Here is a 16,585-nt window from a genome sequence, read left to right as displayed (position 1 = left end):
AGAGGATGGATTTAACTTATAAAACGTAAACATATATAGAAAGTTTTAACATCATAATTAATCGACAGTTTATACATAAACTTTATAATCGATATTTAACATTTTCCCATACGAAAAATGCAAATGAGAAGATATGTAGACATGAGATAGGTAAAATTAATGTAAAAACGTCATATACAGGTATATGCAATACATTTTCATCAATAAGGTTATACAACTACATGTTTTATAAAAATATACCTTAATATCATAATATTGAAATTAAACAACATATTTTGAAATAAAAAGATTAAAAAATAAATGCAATTTTATATACATACATGAATAAAAAGTATACTTAAAAGCATCACATTGCTAGGTAAGCCAGTACATTGTAGGTGCAAGGTAAGAAAAATATTTTATCTGGCGGCCGCCACATAATTATTCGGCGGCCGCTAGAAAAATATATTTGGCGGCGGCCAAATAGTTTTCCTGCGGCCACCGCATAAATGACTGGCGGCGACCAGAAACTTGTCTGTTGGCTGCAACATAAAAAATAACTAGAATCCGACAAATAAGTTCCTTATGTTGTAGACATGTAATCTAACATAAATTTAAAGTTATGAGGTGAAGACCTTATGAAGTGAATTTTTGTATGAAGTGTAGATTTTATCTTTGCTAATAAGGCATGAAACTCCAAGATTTGACTTCAAAAGGAAGTTGTAGATGTCGTTAAGATGGCTGGGGGGTTGTGGCCATTTTCAGACTATATTGATCTCCTTTAGAAGAAGAGCTCCATATAAAGATATACAAAAATGATCAAATTTTAAAACAAAAATGTATGAAATTTTTCTTTGCCAAATAATAGTTGACAGCTTAAGATATCATATCTAAAAAATTAAGTTATATCCGATGGTTAATTTGTTGACCAGCCAGCCTCCTTAAAGGCAGAGATTTTAAGCACCGCCTTCAAAAATACCTGGTCTGTGTACATGTACCTCTGTCAATCAAGTGCATTAAGGCCTGTGCAGCCATAGGATTTCTAATTTTCTCTTTCTTGATTGAAAAACAAGTTATATTTCAAATAGCAGCCGGTGCCTACATACCAACATTTCTGATAGTAACCGTAACTTAAGAAGATCGTGTTTTGTCCAAAAATCTCTTTCAAAATACACCCTTTTTATAAAAATGAACTCAAACTAACCTATAAATGATGAAAAGAAGCATGGAAACTTGGAGTATATTGACTTGCGAATGGGTACATACTTCGGAAATTTTACTATATTTAAATTTTTAGACGGTTGTTCTACGAAATACATCTGGCATCATTTTAAGAAACCCCGTACTTGTTCCGTGCACAATGATTTTTCTGAGACTTAATCGATTTGGGGTCACTTTCTGACAATTTTACCTCTTGTTACAAGTTCCTCCAACATATTTATTTCAGCTAGCGGCCGTATAATTTACGAATAGAAACAATGAACGCTTTTCTGTTTTGATAGCAACCGTTTAGGTACAACACCGTGTATGTTCATTGTTTACACATGCCAGGTACAGGTACAGAGACACACATTTGCGTCTGCGTGAACAGTAACTTAATGCACGCTCTGCCGCTCCATTGATCACCGATTCCCGTTATAATTACCGCTCGAATGAGCAGATATAGCCGTTGCAACTTTGGTTATTTTTTCATTTTTTTATTTTTCATTTTATTTAATATTTATTTTTTTCCTTTTTTTGCAAAATTATTGGGGCTGTGACGAACACCCCTTTGCCTACACCCTTGAAGCAGGGGTTTAAATCATCAATTTATCATTCTTTGGGCTAAAAGTTGAAGTTTAATTGGATTTTCCTTACGGAACACTCTCATTTCTCTTTAGTTAAATTTTCATTATTTATCAATTAAAACCTCGAGGGAGACCACTGTCACTGAATGCTTAAGCGGAGGTTGACAATGATTTTCTGAGAGGTGTCAATTTCATCACTGTTACCCTCAAAGGCATGTACTATTTAATGACTCATTGATGTATGATGTAAACAAAAAATCAAAGATTGTCGATAAGACCAGATGAAAATTGTCAATGAACCTTCAATTACGTCCAGTATTGATTTTTTCATATTAATGTTTTATGCTAAGTACTTATATGGAGAGAAGTGCGCGCATAAATTCCGCGCAGCCAACATCTTATGGAATATTATATACTACATGTAAATTAGTTGAATTTGATTCGTCGAGAAACATTTGTTATACAAACACGGTTACAAGTAGATAAAAAAAACTACCGGCATTCCAATACTCTTTTCCGCAAGTCGGCAAGTATTACATTGCATGGGCAATATAACCATATCAGATGGTGTCAAATTTCGTACAACGCAAGGAAAATACAAGTTAAATAAGTGGCTTTTTATAGAGAGCCTTTGCGATATTTGGCTTATTTAAGAGTTTAAAAATAATCATAACATTGGAAATTAAAATTAAGGAAGTCATGGCTGGAAAAATTTGCTCTTATTTTAGTTCTTTATTTTTTATCGTGTGCCTACTGATAGATATAGATGTGAAGCAATCAGAAAGTCAGCTGATATATAATACCCAATCCGATAAAGAAAACTGTGATTTACGAGAGAGAATGAGGAAAGTCGAAGAAGAAAACATTCGACTACGGCAGGTTAATCAACGTAAGTATATTCAAATACCCCCCCCCCCCTATCTCTCGGAATTGATGAAACCTACTGATATGCACAGGTTAAAAATTTCGCAGAGTACATTTCTCTTCAAATTACATACTGGGTTTTAAAAGCATACCATGACTACTACTTTTCTCAATAGTAACCACTATTATGGAGTGAAATGCTGTAATGTTTGACGTTTGTTAATTTGTTTTCAGTGAATCGAATCGGAATCGTTGTGAGCTTCTCAGTCACAGCAGAGAATGATGAAAAACTAACAATCAAGGGACCAAACGAGATCATTGTTTTCAAGAATGTTTTGAGTAATGTTGGAGACGGATATAACCCTACTACAGGAATATTTACAGCGCCTGTGACTGGAAATTACGTCTTTTTCTTCGCGGTGGAAGTGCCAAAAAATACGTATTTCAGTATAAATTTGTTTGTCAATAATAATTTTGTTGCAGAGGCCTTGGCAGGAAAAATTGGGGATTCCTTTAATACAGGTAGCAATATGGTAAGCCTGTTAGTGCGAAAAAATGATCGTGTATGTATCAAGTCACATCCAGTTAAATCCAGAACAATGGATATTCGATACACGGCCAATAGTTTCTCTGGTTTCTTACTTTCCTTGGCCTAGGAAACTTTTGAAATACGGACAACCGAAGTTTTTTTCCAAATATTTTACAGGAAAACAATTTAATCATTTAGTTTTTTTTTCATTTCATGAAATGGAAAATTTAAGAAAAATATTAAAAATTACATTTTAAAAAAAATAGTTCTTTTTGTCATTTTCCTTTTGCAAATGCAACTGTGATATGGATTTTATCAACGTCATAAACTGTTTTGTACATCACACGTATTATGAATGAAGTCAAATGAATTCTGCACAAGAATAATAAGTATTATTTGCATGCATATATATTTATCAATATGTATTTATTTTCCCTATTCCTTAAAATCAGGTGCTGATATATTCCGTATAAATAATGTTGTCTTTTATTTAATCGTTTACCTGGTTAACATACTTTCCTTAATAAAATATGGTTATGTAAATGGATATTGAAGTGTTTCATAAAAATGTTTAAAATGTAACCTTGTGTCAAGATTATGATACGTGCAAATTCTATAAGTTTTGAACAATATGCAATATAATGTCCAATATATTTATATTCCTCATGTAGTTTGCTTATGAAATGTTTGGAAAGCTTCGGCAGGACGACTTTCACATTTACAAAAAAAGCTGTTGGAATGGCTCTTCCATTAATTGTAACTTACCCAAAGGGCAATGCAAGGATTTTGAAGAAAAAAAATCACCTTTACATGTAAGGCAGTTAGTTAAAAAAGTAAATATAAGCATTGAATTATTATTTTTTGATAGATGTAGTCTCATTCAATAATAATTCAATACTTAATTGTCATGACTCTCACATTGCGCTAAAACGAAATGAAATTTAAACAATGAATTTAGTAAAGTTATCTCACATACCAAATTGCGATACAACATATTGTTTTGTTGAACAGTAATAAGATATAGTTGTCCTCATTGAAAAAAAAAGTAGTGAGTAGCAATGTAATTTTGAGGTGCACTCGGGAAAACTCCAAATAAGCTCTGAAAATGCAGTAGAAAGCAGGAAACACGAGTATCAAAAGTTAATCTAACATTTGTGTAAAAATGGCGACAAAACATGTTTATTTTAAATTTACGTATCATCAGTTCCATTTAATGTAAAATTGAAGATAACGAACATTTATCGATCTCAAAAAATCTATAAGCAATACAAATCTGTGAAGAGGGCATAAAACACGGACCCCTGGAGATTCCAGTGGTGGGATCAGGTGCCTAGGAAGAGTAAGCATCCCTTGTTGACCCGTCAAACCCGCCATGAACCCTATGTATTGATCGGGTAGACGTAACATTCCGTAGTCAAATTCGGTATTAAAACAAAGGCCTGACAATTGTTATGAAACAAGTCAGTAAAAATACGACCCAATGATAGGTTATATTTGCTAACAAGGTCAATGTAACGACCATAGAATTTATGAAATTCTGATTTTAAACGAAGTTGTTGAAATCCCTGTAACATCAACTTATCTGTCAGTAGTCTGCCTCCGTTTAAAAAAATTGATCGTACTCGGAGCATGCTCTTGAGTATCAATCAGCTAGGAGATTGAACACCATATGCAGGTGATAGCGGGATATGAATATGCACACATCGGCAAAATAAATGTTTTTATACATTGTATATGATCGTGCATTCATCTCAAATTTCTGAAAAAATATAATAAAAAGCGATATTGTTGTCTACGTATTTTTTAATGGCCCTCGTATGCAAGGATTCCTGGTACACATTGCAGAAATATATAGTGCCCATTGTATGACTGTTGCCCATGAAATCAGAAGACTGACAATAAATATTTTGTAATAATACAGATGTTTCCTTGAAACAGGAACTAAAGCAGTTATTGAGTGCATGATTATAATTTTACATTCTTTATGCAGAGACAACGTTTACATCATCCCCTTGCTCTTATGAGCTATTTCCTTCTACCTACTTAAAGTTGTGGAGAATTGCATAATGCTACTGAAAAGACAAATCTTATTCTTCTCACTTGTTTTATTCTTTTCTCTTTATTGAGGTTTTTAATTTCATTTTAACATCTGAAATTATTTTGCAATTAATCAATTCCTATCACTATCTTTGATTGGTAATGATATGCAAAAATATTCTTAAAAATTACAATATAGTCTTCCAATATGACTATAATTAAATAATGCTTAATACTAGAATATAAAATTACAATTATATGGTTTTTGTTCCTGAGGGAAATATATAACTATGTGTAACCTATGGCGTTCCTTTTTCCTAAATCCTCAATTTTAAAGTATTTGCGAAACAATTTGTTTATTAAAAGCACATTTAAAAATGTTATTAAGATGTGCAAGGGGTAAAACTTATTTTATAGATATTCTATAATTTTCATAAATATGTCTGTATCTTATTTTAAATATACATGTTTTTTATTGTTATAACACATTTATGATAAATTTCACCATTTGGTACAAGTTAACATCCAATTACACATACTCTGTCTTAATCATATTTACACAAAGATACTGTGAAAGTTGTTTTAAAAGAAAAAAAAAAACAGAAACAAAAAGGGGGGGGGGTCCACAAAAGAAAACAATTATTCTATATTACAAATAATACAAAATGATAAATGATCAATCTAATTTTTTCCTCTGAATCAAATAGGTAATAGGAAGTATATATAACTGTATTAATTACAATGCATCACAAATATTTTGCCAATGCCTTTCATATTCCTCATATCTACAACTTTTAAACAACAAAACTTTTTCAATAAAAATTCTATCTGTGATCCCTTTTAATACAGCGTCAACATATATTTTTGAAACCTTCTTATATTTACTAGAAAAAATGAACTGTTTTACAATAAGTATTAAAAGATTTTGAAATTTATAGACATTCATATTTACCAAATAGTATTGCTTGTCTATCAAAACTACAATGGTTATTAAACTTAATTATTTAAATGGATATTAAACTTATTTAAAATCCATTCTTTAATAGTGCACCATAGTTCTTTTACATAAAAACATTCTACAAATAAGTGATCAATTGTTTCTTTGTCACTTCTGCAGAAAGTACATGCTGGAGAATCAGACAATTTAAGTCTGAATAGGTAATGATTAGTTGGGATGATTCTATGTAATAGTTGTCGCCCACGTGACGCAGTGGTTAGAGCGTATTCTCTAGAGTCGCGAAGTAAGGAGTTGATCCTTACGTCGCGGGTTCCAATCCCACTGTGGGACGTGGAGACCGGTCTTTCGGATGAAACCGTATAAACCGAGGTCCTGTGTCGCAGTAGGTGTTGGCACGAAAAAGTTCCCTCACTGCTCAATGGCATTCGGCAAACCTCGGCTGATTCCGTCACCTTCGAAGAGGTACGAATCGGCCGAGGTGTGCCGAGTGTGCTCAATGGCCGTAAGTGCCGAGTATAGGTCTCCACCGGTCTCCACCAGCAAGTGGTGGCGTCTCCATATGAGTGAAAAATTCTCGAGAGGGACGTTAAACAACATACAATCAATCAATCAATTTATGTAATAGTTGAAATTGTAGTCATTGAAATTTCGATTCTTTTGATGTTTTAAAAGGAAGTTCAAATATTTTATTCCAGTCTGCTTCACAAAGGGAAACACTGTTTTCTTTCCATTTTTTGAACGAGTTGACTGGCTCTTTCTTTTTACATATAAATATATTGCACATGTCATTACAACCTTTTTCATGTTTATAATACACAAAAATGGAATTTGGAATATGTATTAAATTGGATATTTTATATTTTCAATTTCATTATTGTTTATATTTTTCAGTCTATCTAACACTGCTGTTCTAAGACCATTATAATCAATAAATTTTGTTTTCACTTTCAAGTTTATAAAGGAGTCAAAACTTATGAAACTACCCTCATTTTTAAAGAGGTCAATAAGAAAAACAATGCCTTTATTAAAATTGTTTTTTCAAAAGAAGGATTTATTATTAATTTTAATCTTTGGATTATTCCGTATATGTTCAAAAAGCACACGACTGTCGTTTTCTTGATTTATCCCAATTAGCCTTGCCCAGCTTGACAGAACTTACTTCCAAAAAAAATTATTTAATCTTATTGAAAGATTCAGAATGTAATCAGAACCCCTTATCCAAAGATTTTTTTTATCTACTTTTATATCAGCTTCAGAAAGTTTTACCCAGTTTGCATCCGAGTGAATAAGTCTTCTGATCCAACTTGATTTGAGAGCAGAAATGAATTCTGTATAATCAATCATTTTAAGATCTCCATATTATAATGGATTATAACATTTTTCTTTACCTTATGAATTTTGCTACCCCATAAAAAATAATACATTTCTGTATCAAACATCTTAAAAATTCTGACTTAGGGTTTGGTAAAGTAAGAATTAAATGGTTTAGTTTAGGTAATATTAAAGTTTTAAGTACTGTTAACCTTCCAACAGGGGTAAGTTTCCTCAACATCCACTTATTTAACAATGTTTTAATTTCATTTAGTTTTATGGAATAATTTAAATCAAGCATTTCACCCAAGTTTACTGAAAATTTTATTCCTAGAAGATCAAAATTTGAATTATCCCAATCAAGCTTCCACCTCGAGTGATGGAATACTTCCCTTGAGAATATTTTACTTCCAATCCATATCATTTTAGTTTTTAAGAAATTTATCTTTAAGCCTGACATATCAGCAAAATAATCTAATTCTCGGAGAATACCATCCATGGATTTTAGTGAATCATCCGAAATAATAGAGGTATCATCAGCATATTGCGAAAGTATGTACTCTTCGCCCTCGATTGTTATACCTTTAATATCTTGATTATTTCGAATTAAGATTTCAAGAATTTCAGTAAATAGCAAAAAGAGATATGGTGAGATTGGATCACCTTGCCCACAGCCTCTCTGGGGGAAAAGATAGTCTGAAGTAAATCCATTTTGTATAACACTTGATTTAAAGGTCATATGAAACAATGCCCTGAGCATTTTGGGTTGTATACGGAAATGAGTTCATCTGAGCAACTTTAATAAGCCTGAAATTACATTTTGGATTTTTTATGCAAGTTAGCGGCAGCAGAGTCGATCAAAATTACTTGACTGCGAAAATGAACTTCAACTAGCGCGGCTTATTTCCCTTTGCTTATGACGTCAGTAAGACCCACTCGCTACATTCAGTACTAACATTTATACAAGCGATCATGTCTTTTGCAGCGTAATTTTTAAGAAATATCATCATCTTGGCTAAAATATCGCATAAATATACGACGTTCAAACAAGATAGTATTTGTCTTTTAACATCCTATTGCATATTTGCAAGATTTTAGCATGTTTTATCTTTGTAATTTATTGTTGTCCTTCGACACTTCAATCGAGAGGGAGAGAGGGAGAGAGAGAAAAAAAAACAGAGAGAGGGAGTCTGTACTAGAGTAATTAAGTGAATATAGACGCTGTCAAATAATTTACAATTGAATAAATTTCTAACACAAGAATATTGATGATTTGTTTTCTGATTAAAATTTATAAGTATTTAGCTGAATTCGATTGACCGCGGTGTGTGAAAGTGAAACTAAACCTGCAAATAAATTATTTCATTTATTCATGGGAAATGAAATGATTCTATCGCTTTCTCGCTTTCCCCCTCTCTCAATCGCTTTCCCTTTTCTCTCTTTGGCTTTCCCTGTCTCGATGACTCTCTCTCTCTCTCTCTCTCTCTCTCTCTCTTCCCGTATATTTTTCTTACCAAAAAGTCAGTACATGTATACACGTAACACTGTAACTATATTTAATATCGTTATAATTTTTAAAAAGTCAGACATCAAACACAATTCTATCTATGCAATTCTACTTTTCTGTGTGAATATATTTACAGGCCGAATTGATTAAATTTATTTCAGATTATTTCAACACAGAGTATATAGTCTGATATAAAAAGAAAATGTTTAACTGTAAAAATATTAATTTTAAAAATTGTTCAGGTTCAATCGCGCAAATAATGGGGGGTATGGATTTTTTAACTGATCAATTTATGCACGAACTGTATGAGTATTTTCAAACTGCAATTGCTCAGTCAGTTAGAAGTATCAGTACCGTAACATTACAGTGCATGTATATACATGTACATGTATACATGTACGTGTACGTACTCGCGATCGTGATGCCGGTAATTTTGCGCCATTTTTTTTTAAATCATGTTTATTACGATGATGTCGTCATAAACCCCTATTTCTATATCGTTTTACATTAGTCCTCGTGTTTCAGATTGCAGAAAGCGTGCATTCAACTACGCCGTCTTTTCATTGATCCATGTTCATCATGAACTTCAATATCCCCGTGTTTACTTGGGAATAAGGGGTACCCTTGAGCTGGATATTTTTCCCTCTCAATATATGACACAACTTTATTTTACAGATTTTGCATGCCCATTAAAATTTTTATTGTAAGAAGCATACATGTGATAAGTCAAAGACCACAAAACTGTACAGGAGCCATAAAAAAACTGGAATTTGGGTGAAAAAACTGTACACTGCCTATCAAAAAACGGTACAAAAAAATGGTATAAAATATCGCTTAAATTCTTCTGAAATTCCATCATAATCATTGTAATAAACATCGTATATTTTATACCTACGAAGATCTGGGTCAGATTCACGTATATTAAGACTAAAGTCATGTATATCAACTTTAGAAGTTGGCTTAATTTTTTTCAATCAAGTTACGTATACGAAACATTAACAGTAATTAAGTACCCCTTAAAAAATAAAGCTACCTAAAGGGGTATTTGATACGGATTTATAGCAAGATAATTATCCCAATTGGCAGTTCACACCTTCGCACGTGATGGTTTGTGTACACTACACATCAGAAGGTCAAGTGTCAAACACAGGTGACGTTTTCCAGTGTCTCGCGAGCGAGAATGAGAGGAAAATGGCGGCATTTAGCGAGAAATTCAAAATACTGTACAAATTTTCATATTCCGTGAATTTTGGTGTCCCGCCGGTACACGATGAATGGGCTCAAAAAACTGTACATTTTGCGTACAGCCTGTACATATCACATGTATGAAGAAGCTTCAGGTCAATATGTTAATTAATTACGCTGTTTTTTGTTGTTAATTATACACTTTCACTAGGAATGAAAAAAAACATCATGAATCGTATAGAAATAAGAAGATTTTTGTTTCTAAAGTACTAATTTAAAATAAGTAATCATAGTTGGAGGAGAAAATTCTTGATTTCAACGGAATATTCATCAGGATCATCCTACGATGGAAAGCTCTCGTTTTCAGTTGTTGGGCTAAATAACGATTAGTGTAAATAGAGTAAATTGTACTTTAGAATCAGATAGCTCATCTAAAAACATAATCACATTTATATCCCCAAAAAATGACTAAAATTAACTCAATAAAAAACGGTAAAATTACACTATATCTAATGCGTTATTTACATCAATGGGTCTTTGTGACGTCATAAAAACACAAAATCAAGAACGATAAGCGGGTAACAAATTTATCAAGTGGACAAGTTTAGGCCTTCATTTTTCAGTTAAGCAAAGGCAAAAAAAAAAATATATTAAACGTAATTTGACATTCTTTCATACAAGTCTTTATGTTTAAAATGTAAAATCCTACTGTTTTGAACCGTTTCATATGACCTTTAATACCATTATAGAAGGTTCTAATCCAATTTATAAAAGAAGGTCCAATATTAAAAAAGTCAAGGGTTTGATATATAAAATTCCATGAGATTGTATAAAATGCTTTTTCAAAGCCGATTAACATCAATAGGCCAGGTATTTGATTATATACTGTATAATGCATTATACCATATCTCAGTCTAATATTCAGAGCCACGTATACAGAGTTGGCTATTCCTTAAAATGAAAGATTTTTTGGAAGAAAATAGTGTGACAGACAGAATAACAGAATAACAACAATATACCCTAACTATCTTTAGAAAGTGCAGGTATACAGTGGTATAAATTATTAGCAGTAAGCCCACTTACACCGCTGCTTTGTGGCAACGCACTTTGAAAAAATTACGCACTTTGAAAAAAAAATTAAAGTGCGTTAAATCTGGGACAAACTCTACGTACTTTGAAAAATCTTTTTAAAGTGCATTGAGATTGTACATCCGCATTTTTTACCATGGAGACACTTAATGCATTTAAAAAAAATATGTGTAAAACAAAAATTCTTGACTTAGATTTTAGTAATAGAGAGCATTAATTTGTTATATATCTTTTGAAAAACTTATGAATTGATTTACCCTCATCGAGAACGAGGAGAAGACGGGTAGGTCTCTAAGCCCAACTCTTTATCTTTCTTATACAAAGGCGTCGATAGCAAATTGAAAGTGGGGGGGGGGTAATTGAAAGTGGAATGGGGGACTGAATTAAAAGACATTATGCCCCAATTTTCAATGCCTATATTATGTATATTTTTGCAAAAAAGAAAAGCGGGGGGGGGGGGGGTTAAATTATATGGTCGATATTAACGCACTTTGAAAAGAAATTTTATTTTTTCAAAGTGCGTTAACTTGGTTCCAATTTAACGCACTTTGAAAAACTTTTTCAAAGTGCGTAATTTTTCAAAGTGCGTTGTAACACAGCTTTCTTTTATTACTTCTCTAGACTGGACCAACAGATTCAAACAGTCAGATTCAAGGGTCAATTTTTTTTTTTTTTGGAACAACTTATACGCATATATTGATTTCATTGATTTAAGCTGACAACTATTTGAATTCTTCTGAGGAAATCTCCCGTTTCCCTAGCGTACTGATTTTGACACATCTTGCAGCTGATGAGATATATATTCCGTATAGCTGTAGCCTGTAATTGGGTTGTTTAAACTGCCTGCTTACAGAGAAGATATCTTCTGCCAGAACAAGTTTTAAAACCCTCGTTAGGTAATGGGGTATCCAATCTGGTTCTTTCTACCATATCCTTGAATATTCTCGCTTAAAGAACTCTACCATTCTTTGTTTGCATAAAGAATTGGGAGGTTCTTTTTAAGAATATCGTTGAGGTTCTTTTTTTTCCTTCACTTTTCTGAAAAAGTTGATCTTACTTAAACAATGCTGAATCATGATTTGATCTTGTTTCAGATAATTATGACTAATTTTGCCGGGTACTGGTAAAATTTGTATTTGTTTATAGCTAGATTTACTTAATATCATAAAATAAAGGAATGTTTTGGATGTTTGTAAATGCGCTATATTGTAGACCATCTGATACATTAAGTGCGCTATACCTCTTTGCCATCCATCCACGGAAGTGGTTTAGTTAGGAATTGTTTAATACATACATCTCAGGATGTGACGCAACAAAGAATAAGACACTGGTTCTTTGTTTGACAGAATGATATAATTTTAACATCTGTCTTAATTGCATGTTAAAAATGTTTGTAATATTTTATCGCTGGTGTTTGTGTCTTTCCTTTGTCGTTATTTTAATTTTTATGTGTACAGCTCAGGTGGAAAGTCAAATGATATACAATTCCGATGAAAAATGGTATGAATATGAAAGAAGATTGACGGATTTGGAAGATCGAATGAAAAGATTACAGCTAGAAAAGCAAAGTAAGTGCACTGAATATGATTTAAACATGCTGTTCTTCTATATTTGCAGTGAATGTAGATACATGATGTCGCCGGGAACAATGTTTACACATTTTTTTTTTCAGTCAGTCACCTGGGTTCTCCATCATTTCACATTTAACTGTGGCGCAAGACGTACTCAAAATGCTAATATTCGCGGTCTTTTCGCGACAGAATTAGCGAAGTAGCCACTGAATAAGTTGAAAAAAAGCACAGAAATTGTATTAAATAATTGGCAAATTGAAATATAAAATTAATGATAATTAAAACAAATTAATGTATATCGAATTCAACATAGTGTAAAAGAAAAATTAGAACGTTTCCAGTGTATAATTGTTCTGTGATCCCCCCAACACACCTACCTACAAAACGTACTTATAAATAAACAAATATAAGCTAATAGAATTTGAAAATATTAGTACCAGTAATAACAAGTTTTCAGTGTTTAACAGTATTCTGAGACTAGATAAACAGTAAATAAACATTAAAGAGAAGGTTACACGTGCAGAGGATATATACTATGTCAACGATTGAACTGAGGGACAGACCAAGGTGCATGCCATGGATTCATTGGAAAAATCATGGCGTAATGTTCGGTTGGTTAGGAGATGAGGTTCCATTCCCACGTACAGGGATGTTCATTTGTCTATTGGGTGCTATTTACAGAACGAAGCTTGTTCCTCGTTCATTTTTGCCCTCAATTTTATCTCATTTGTTTTTAATTTTCGACTTTTCGGAGAACTTTGTCTGACAAGTTCATTTGTCAAGTGGAGAAGATTACTAAATTATGTTACCGTTAGGACCCATGTAATGTACTATATCTTTATATCAATATATCGTGTAATATTTATCATTTTTATTTACATGTATTTATTTGCTTTTCGGCACATAAACTTAATTATGTATGTATTCATATGTGATTTAATATTTACTTTCAGAAAATAAACACCTAGTGGGTTTTTCAGTGACTGCTAAGGACGATATTGACGAAAACATAACAAGAAGCGGACAGATAATTATTCTAAAAAACGTTCTGCTTAATATTGGAGACGGGTATAACTCTACAACAGGAACATTTACAGCACCCGTGGATGGAAATTACGCATTTTTCATTTCTGTAGAAGTAGAAAGAGGAGAAGTGCTTCACGTCTTTTTGACTGTGAATGACAAATACGTATTAGAGGCAATAGCTGGGGTACGTCATGCTCCAGACACCGTCACAAGATATTACACTGGTGCTAATATGGCCATTATTTCACTGCAAAAGAATGATGTTGTGTGCTTGAAGTCACAACAAATGTATATTTATTCAAACGCAATACGAATTCGATATTCTGGAAATAGCTTTTCTGGATTTTTGATTCCATTTCAATGATATCCTGTATAATGACTTTAACGTTTTTGACTGGAGGAATTAGGAGAGCTTTCTTTGTAGAAACAACCTTTGCAGAATTTTTTGTAACCTCTCTCTCTCTCTCTATCTGTGTGTGTGTGTGTGTGTGTGTGTTTTGTAATTTACTATATCAAAATGGGTTTCACAATGTAAATATGTAAATTACAATTATGTTATTTCAAAATGGATTGCACAATGTAAATATAGGGTATATCAAAAGGGGTTTGTCAATGTAATTTATCATTTGGTCGGCAGGGGATGCTCACTCCTCCATGGCACCTGATCCCACCTCTGATGTTTGGAGGTCCGTGTTTGCTCTGCTCCTATTTTGTATTGTTTGATGGACTTTTGAGCCTGAATACTGTTCGTTATCTTTATATATTTCATTGGAATAAGTTAACGTTTCACGCACAAAGTACAAGTAGAATAATACTCAAAATACAGGAACAGAAATAAATGCTCCATATCCACAGAATTGCATCACATTATGAGTATCTATAGAACATTTATCAAAAACTTTAGTGTAGGTATTTTCACAAAAACCAAAAGTGGCAGCACTTGGGTGTAAAGAGCCCACCAGTTGAGACGATTTGCAAAATCATCGAGACTACGTAGACTACATAATGCAACAGGAATATTTACAGTATTATTGCTAGAAACTTTTTCTTCACACTCCGAGTGCAATGCAATAAGAATCCGTGCAGCCCTAAGACTATTCAAATTTCCGTTCCTTCTCAGCACACCTTCAATGGATGAACCAATTTTACGAAGTCATGAATAACTTTGGCAGAAATTGGTCATGCCAAGAAAACTATAGCTACGAACTATTTTTTTCGTTTTTGAGTTTTCGATAATGACAACTCATTCATAAAAATGTTTGCTGGACCTAAAAACCCTTTTGTGAGTTCCCAAATCCTTCCGAAATTAATTTCTGTAAATTGATATGACACATGAGAGATATAACATGATATTCTCTCGAAAATTTGCCTTAAATGATAACTATGTGGTCTTTAAATTTACGTGAGAATATGACAATATATTCTACATCACTTAAACAGATTTCAAGTCTCTCAGAACATTTGACGTTAAGGTTTGAAAACAGTCTGGAAAATTCATCAAAACAAAAGGCAATTTCTTTCACTCGTACAGTCTTAAATAGAATATATCCTCCTTGAAAACAACTACTGTTCAAGGATTCTTAATTCAGAATTGTATATTGTCCATTGTTTACATCTGTTGCCTATCAAATCACGAGACAGACACCAATTGTTTTGTGTTGATACAGATATTTCTCGGAATAGGAACTAATGCAGTAATTGCACACACGTTAAATTCTTTAAGTCCTTTGTAGAAAGTCAACGTTTTCTCTGTCTCATTGTTCTTAAAAACTTTCCTGCTACTTAAAGTTTAGGAAGATTGCATAATGCTTCTGTATACTAGTTTTATTCTGTGTGTGTGTGTGTGTGTGTGTGTGTGTGTTTTACATATAATATAAAAAGCTTTGATTGGCATTGATATATAACTTTTTTTAACTACAATAGTTTTCTACTTAAAGGATTCTGTTTATTTTATTGAAACAGTATTACAAAACTAATAACAGTGTAATTTTTTATTGTTAAAATCTTATATAGATGTATTTACTTTTTGACTAAAAAGTGAAAAGCTGTATAAGAGAATTTACAAACTTGATAAAAAAAATTCAAAAAATTAAAAATATCTTCTTTCCTCGGAGATATTGTACCAGAGAACTTAATGCATGAATATGTCTTAACCTCTACTATGTAGTCAAAGTCAGTATTAAAGACTTAAAGAAGCGCTCTTGAAAGACATCTTTAATTGGTAAAATATGTCTTTTGTGAAAAAGTGAAAAGTTCACCAATATGCCAGAAATAAGTCAGGTAGGTAAAATAATCATGTAACGGCATCAATGGGCCATAAAAAGTGATCTTTTTACTAGAATCTAGAACTAGAATCCTACTGTCTCTGTCACAGAAGTAAGTTTTGAACACTGTTGCATAAAACCTTTCCAAAACTTTTTACAGTTTTCACATAAAATCCAAGAATTTTTCCTCTACTCATATTCACTATGCTTCCAGGTATTAAAGATCACAAGCTTTCGATCTGAACAAGTGCCATAATACAAGTTTAGAATGTGAATTGAGTAATCACACATTAACAAACATATTATAATAAAAAAAAAATCATAAATACCGTTATTTACACTTGAAAGACCGTACTAAATACATGTACTATGCAACCGAAAAGGAAAATGTGATATTGCTGAACAACCACATTGTTGTCTATCATTAAAATATATGGCTCAAACTTAAAACAAGTATTTGCTGCTTCAAAAATTGAAG

At 32.4% G+C, this 16,585-nt stretch overlaps 2 protein-coding genes across 2 annotated transcripts; both read left to right on the top strand.

Annotated features, from left to right (window-relative positions):
* Positions 1–2,290: 2,290 nt before the first annotated feature.
* On the top strand, positions 2,291–3,330 carry LOC133194410 (complement C1q-like protein 3). The gene is made up of 2 exons (XM_061330372.1): positions 2,291–2,655; positions 2,865–3,330. The coding sequence occupies exons 1-2, from the start codon at positions 2,466–2,468 to the stop codon at positions 3,284–3,286; spliced, it is 612 nt and encodes a 203-aa protein (XP_061186356.1). The 5' UTR covers positions 2,291–2,465; the 3' UTR covers positions 3,287–3,330.
* Positions 3,331–12,563: 9,233 nt separating this feature from the next.
* Positions 12,564–15,819, top strand: LOC133194408 (cerebellin-1-like). Its single transcript, XM_061330369.1, has 2 exons — positions 12,564–12,814; positions 13,771–15,819. The coding sequence occupies exons 1-2, from the start codon at positions 12,625–12,627 to the stop codon at positions 14,205–14,207; spliced, it is 627 nt and encodes a 208-aa protein (XP_061186353.1). The 5' UTR covers positions 12,564–12,624; the 3' UTR covers positions 14,208–15,819.
* Positions 15,820–16,585: the final 766 nt, after the last annotated feature.

Source organism: Saccostrea echinata, unplaced genomic scaffold (assembly GCF_033153115.1).
Source record: "Saccostrea echinata isolate AGI-Se365-2 ecotype Australia unplaced genomic scaffold, CSIRO_AGI_Sech_v1 ptg000029l, whole genome shotgun sequence".
NCBI classification, from domain to species: domain Eukaryota; kingdom Metazoa; phylum Mollusca; class Bivalvia; order Ostreida; family Ostreidae; genus Saccostrea; species Saccostrea echinata.
Note: the sequence above shows the minus strand (reverse complement) of the source record. Positions and strands in the feature narration are given on the sequence as shown.

Coding starts and splice junctions, on each gene's coding strand:
- LOC133194410 (XM_061330372.1), top strand. CDS start 2,466: ATGGCTGGAAAAATTTGCTCTTATTTTAGTTCTTTATTTTTTATCGTG. Junction 2,656..2,864: donor ACTACGGCAGGTTAATCAAC/GTAAGTATATTC, acceptor ATTTGTTTTCAG/TGAATCGAATCGGAATCGTT.
- LOC133194408 (XM_061330369.1), top strand. CDS start 12,625: ATGTTAAAAATGTTTGTAATATTTTATCGCTGGTGTTTGTGTCTTTCC. Junction 12,815..13,770: donor ATTACAGCTAGAAAAGCAAA/GTAAGTGCACTG, acceptor ATTTACTTTCAG/AAAATAAACACCTAGTGGGT.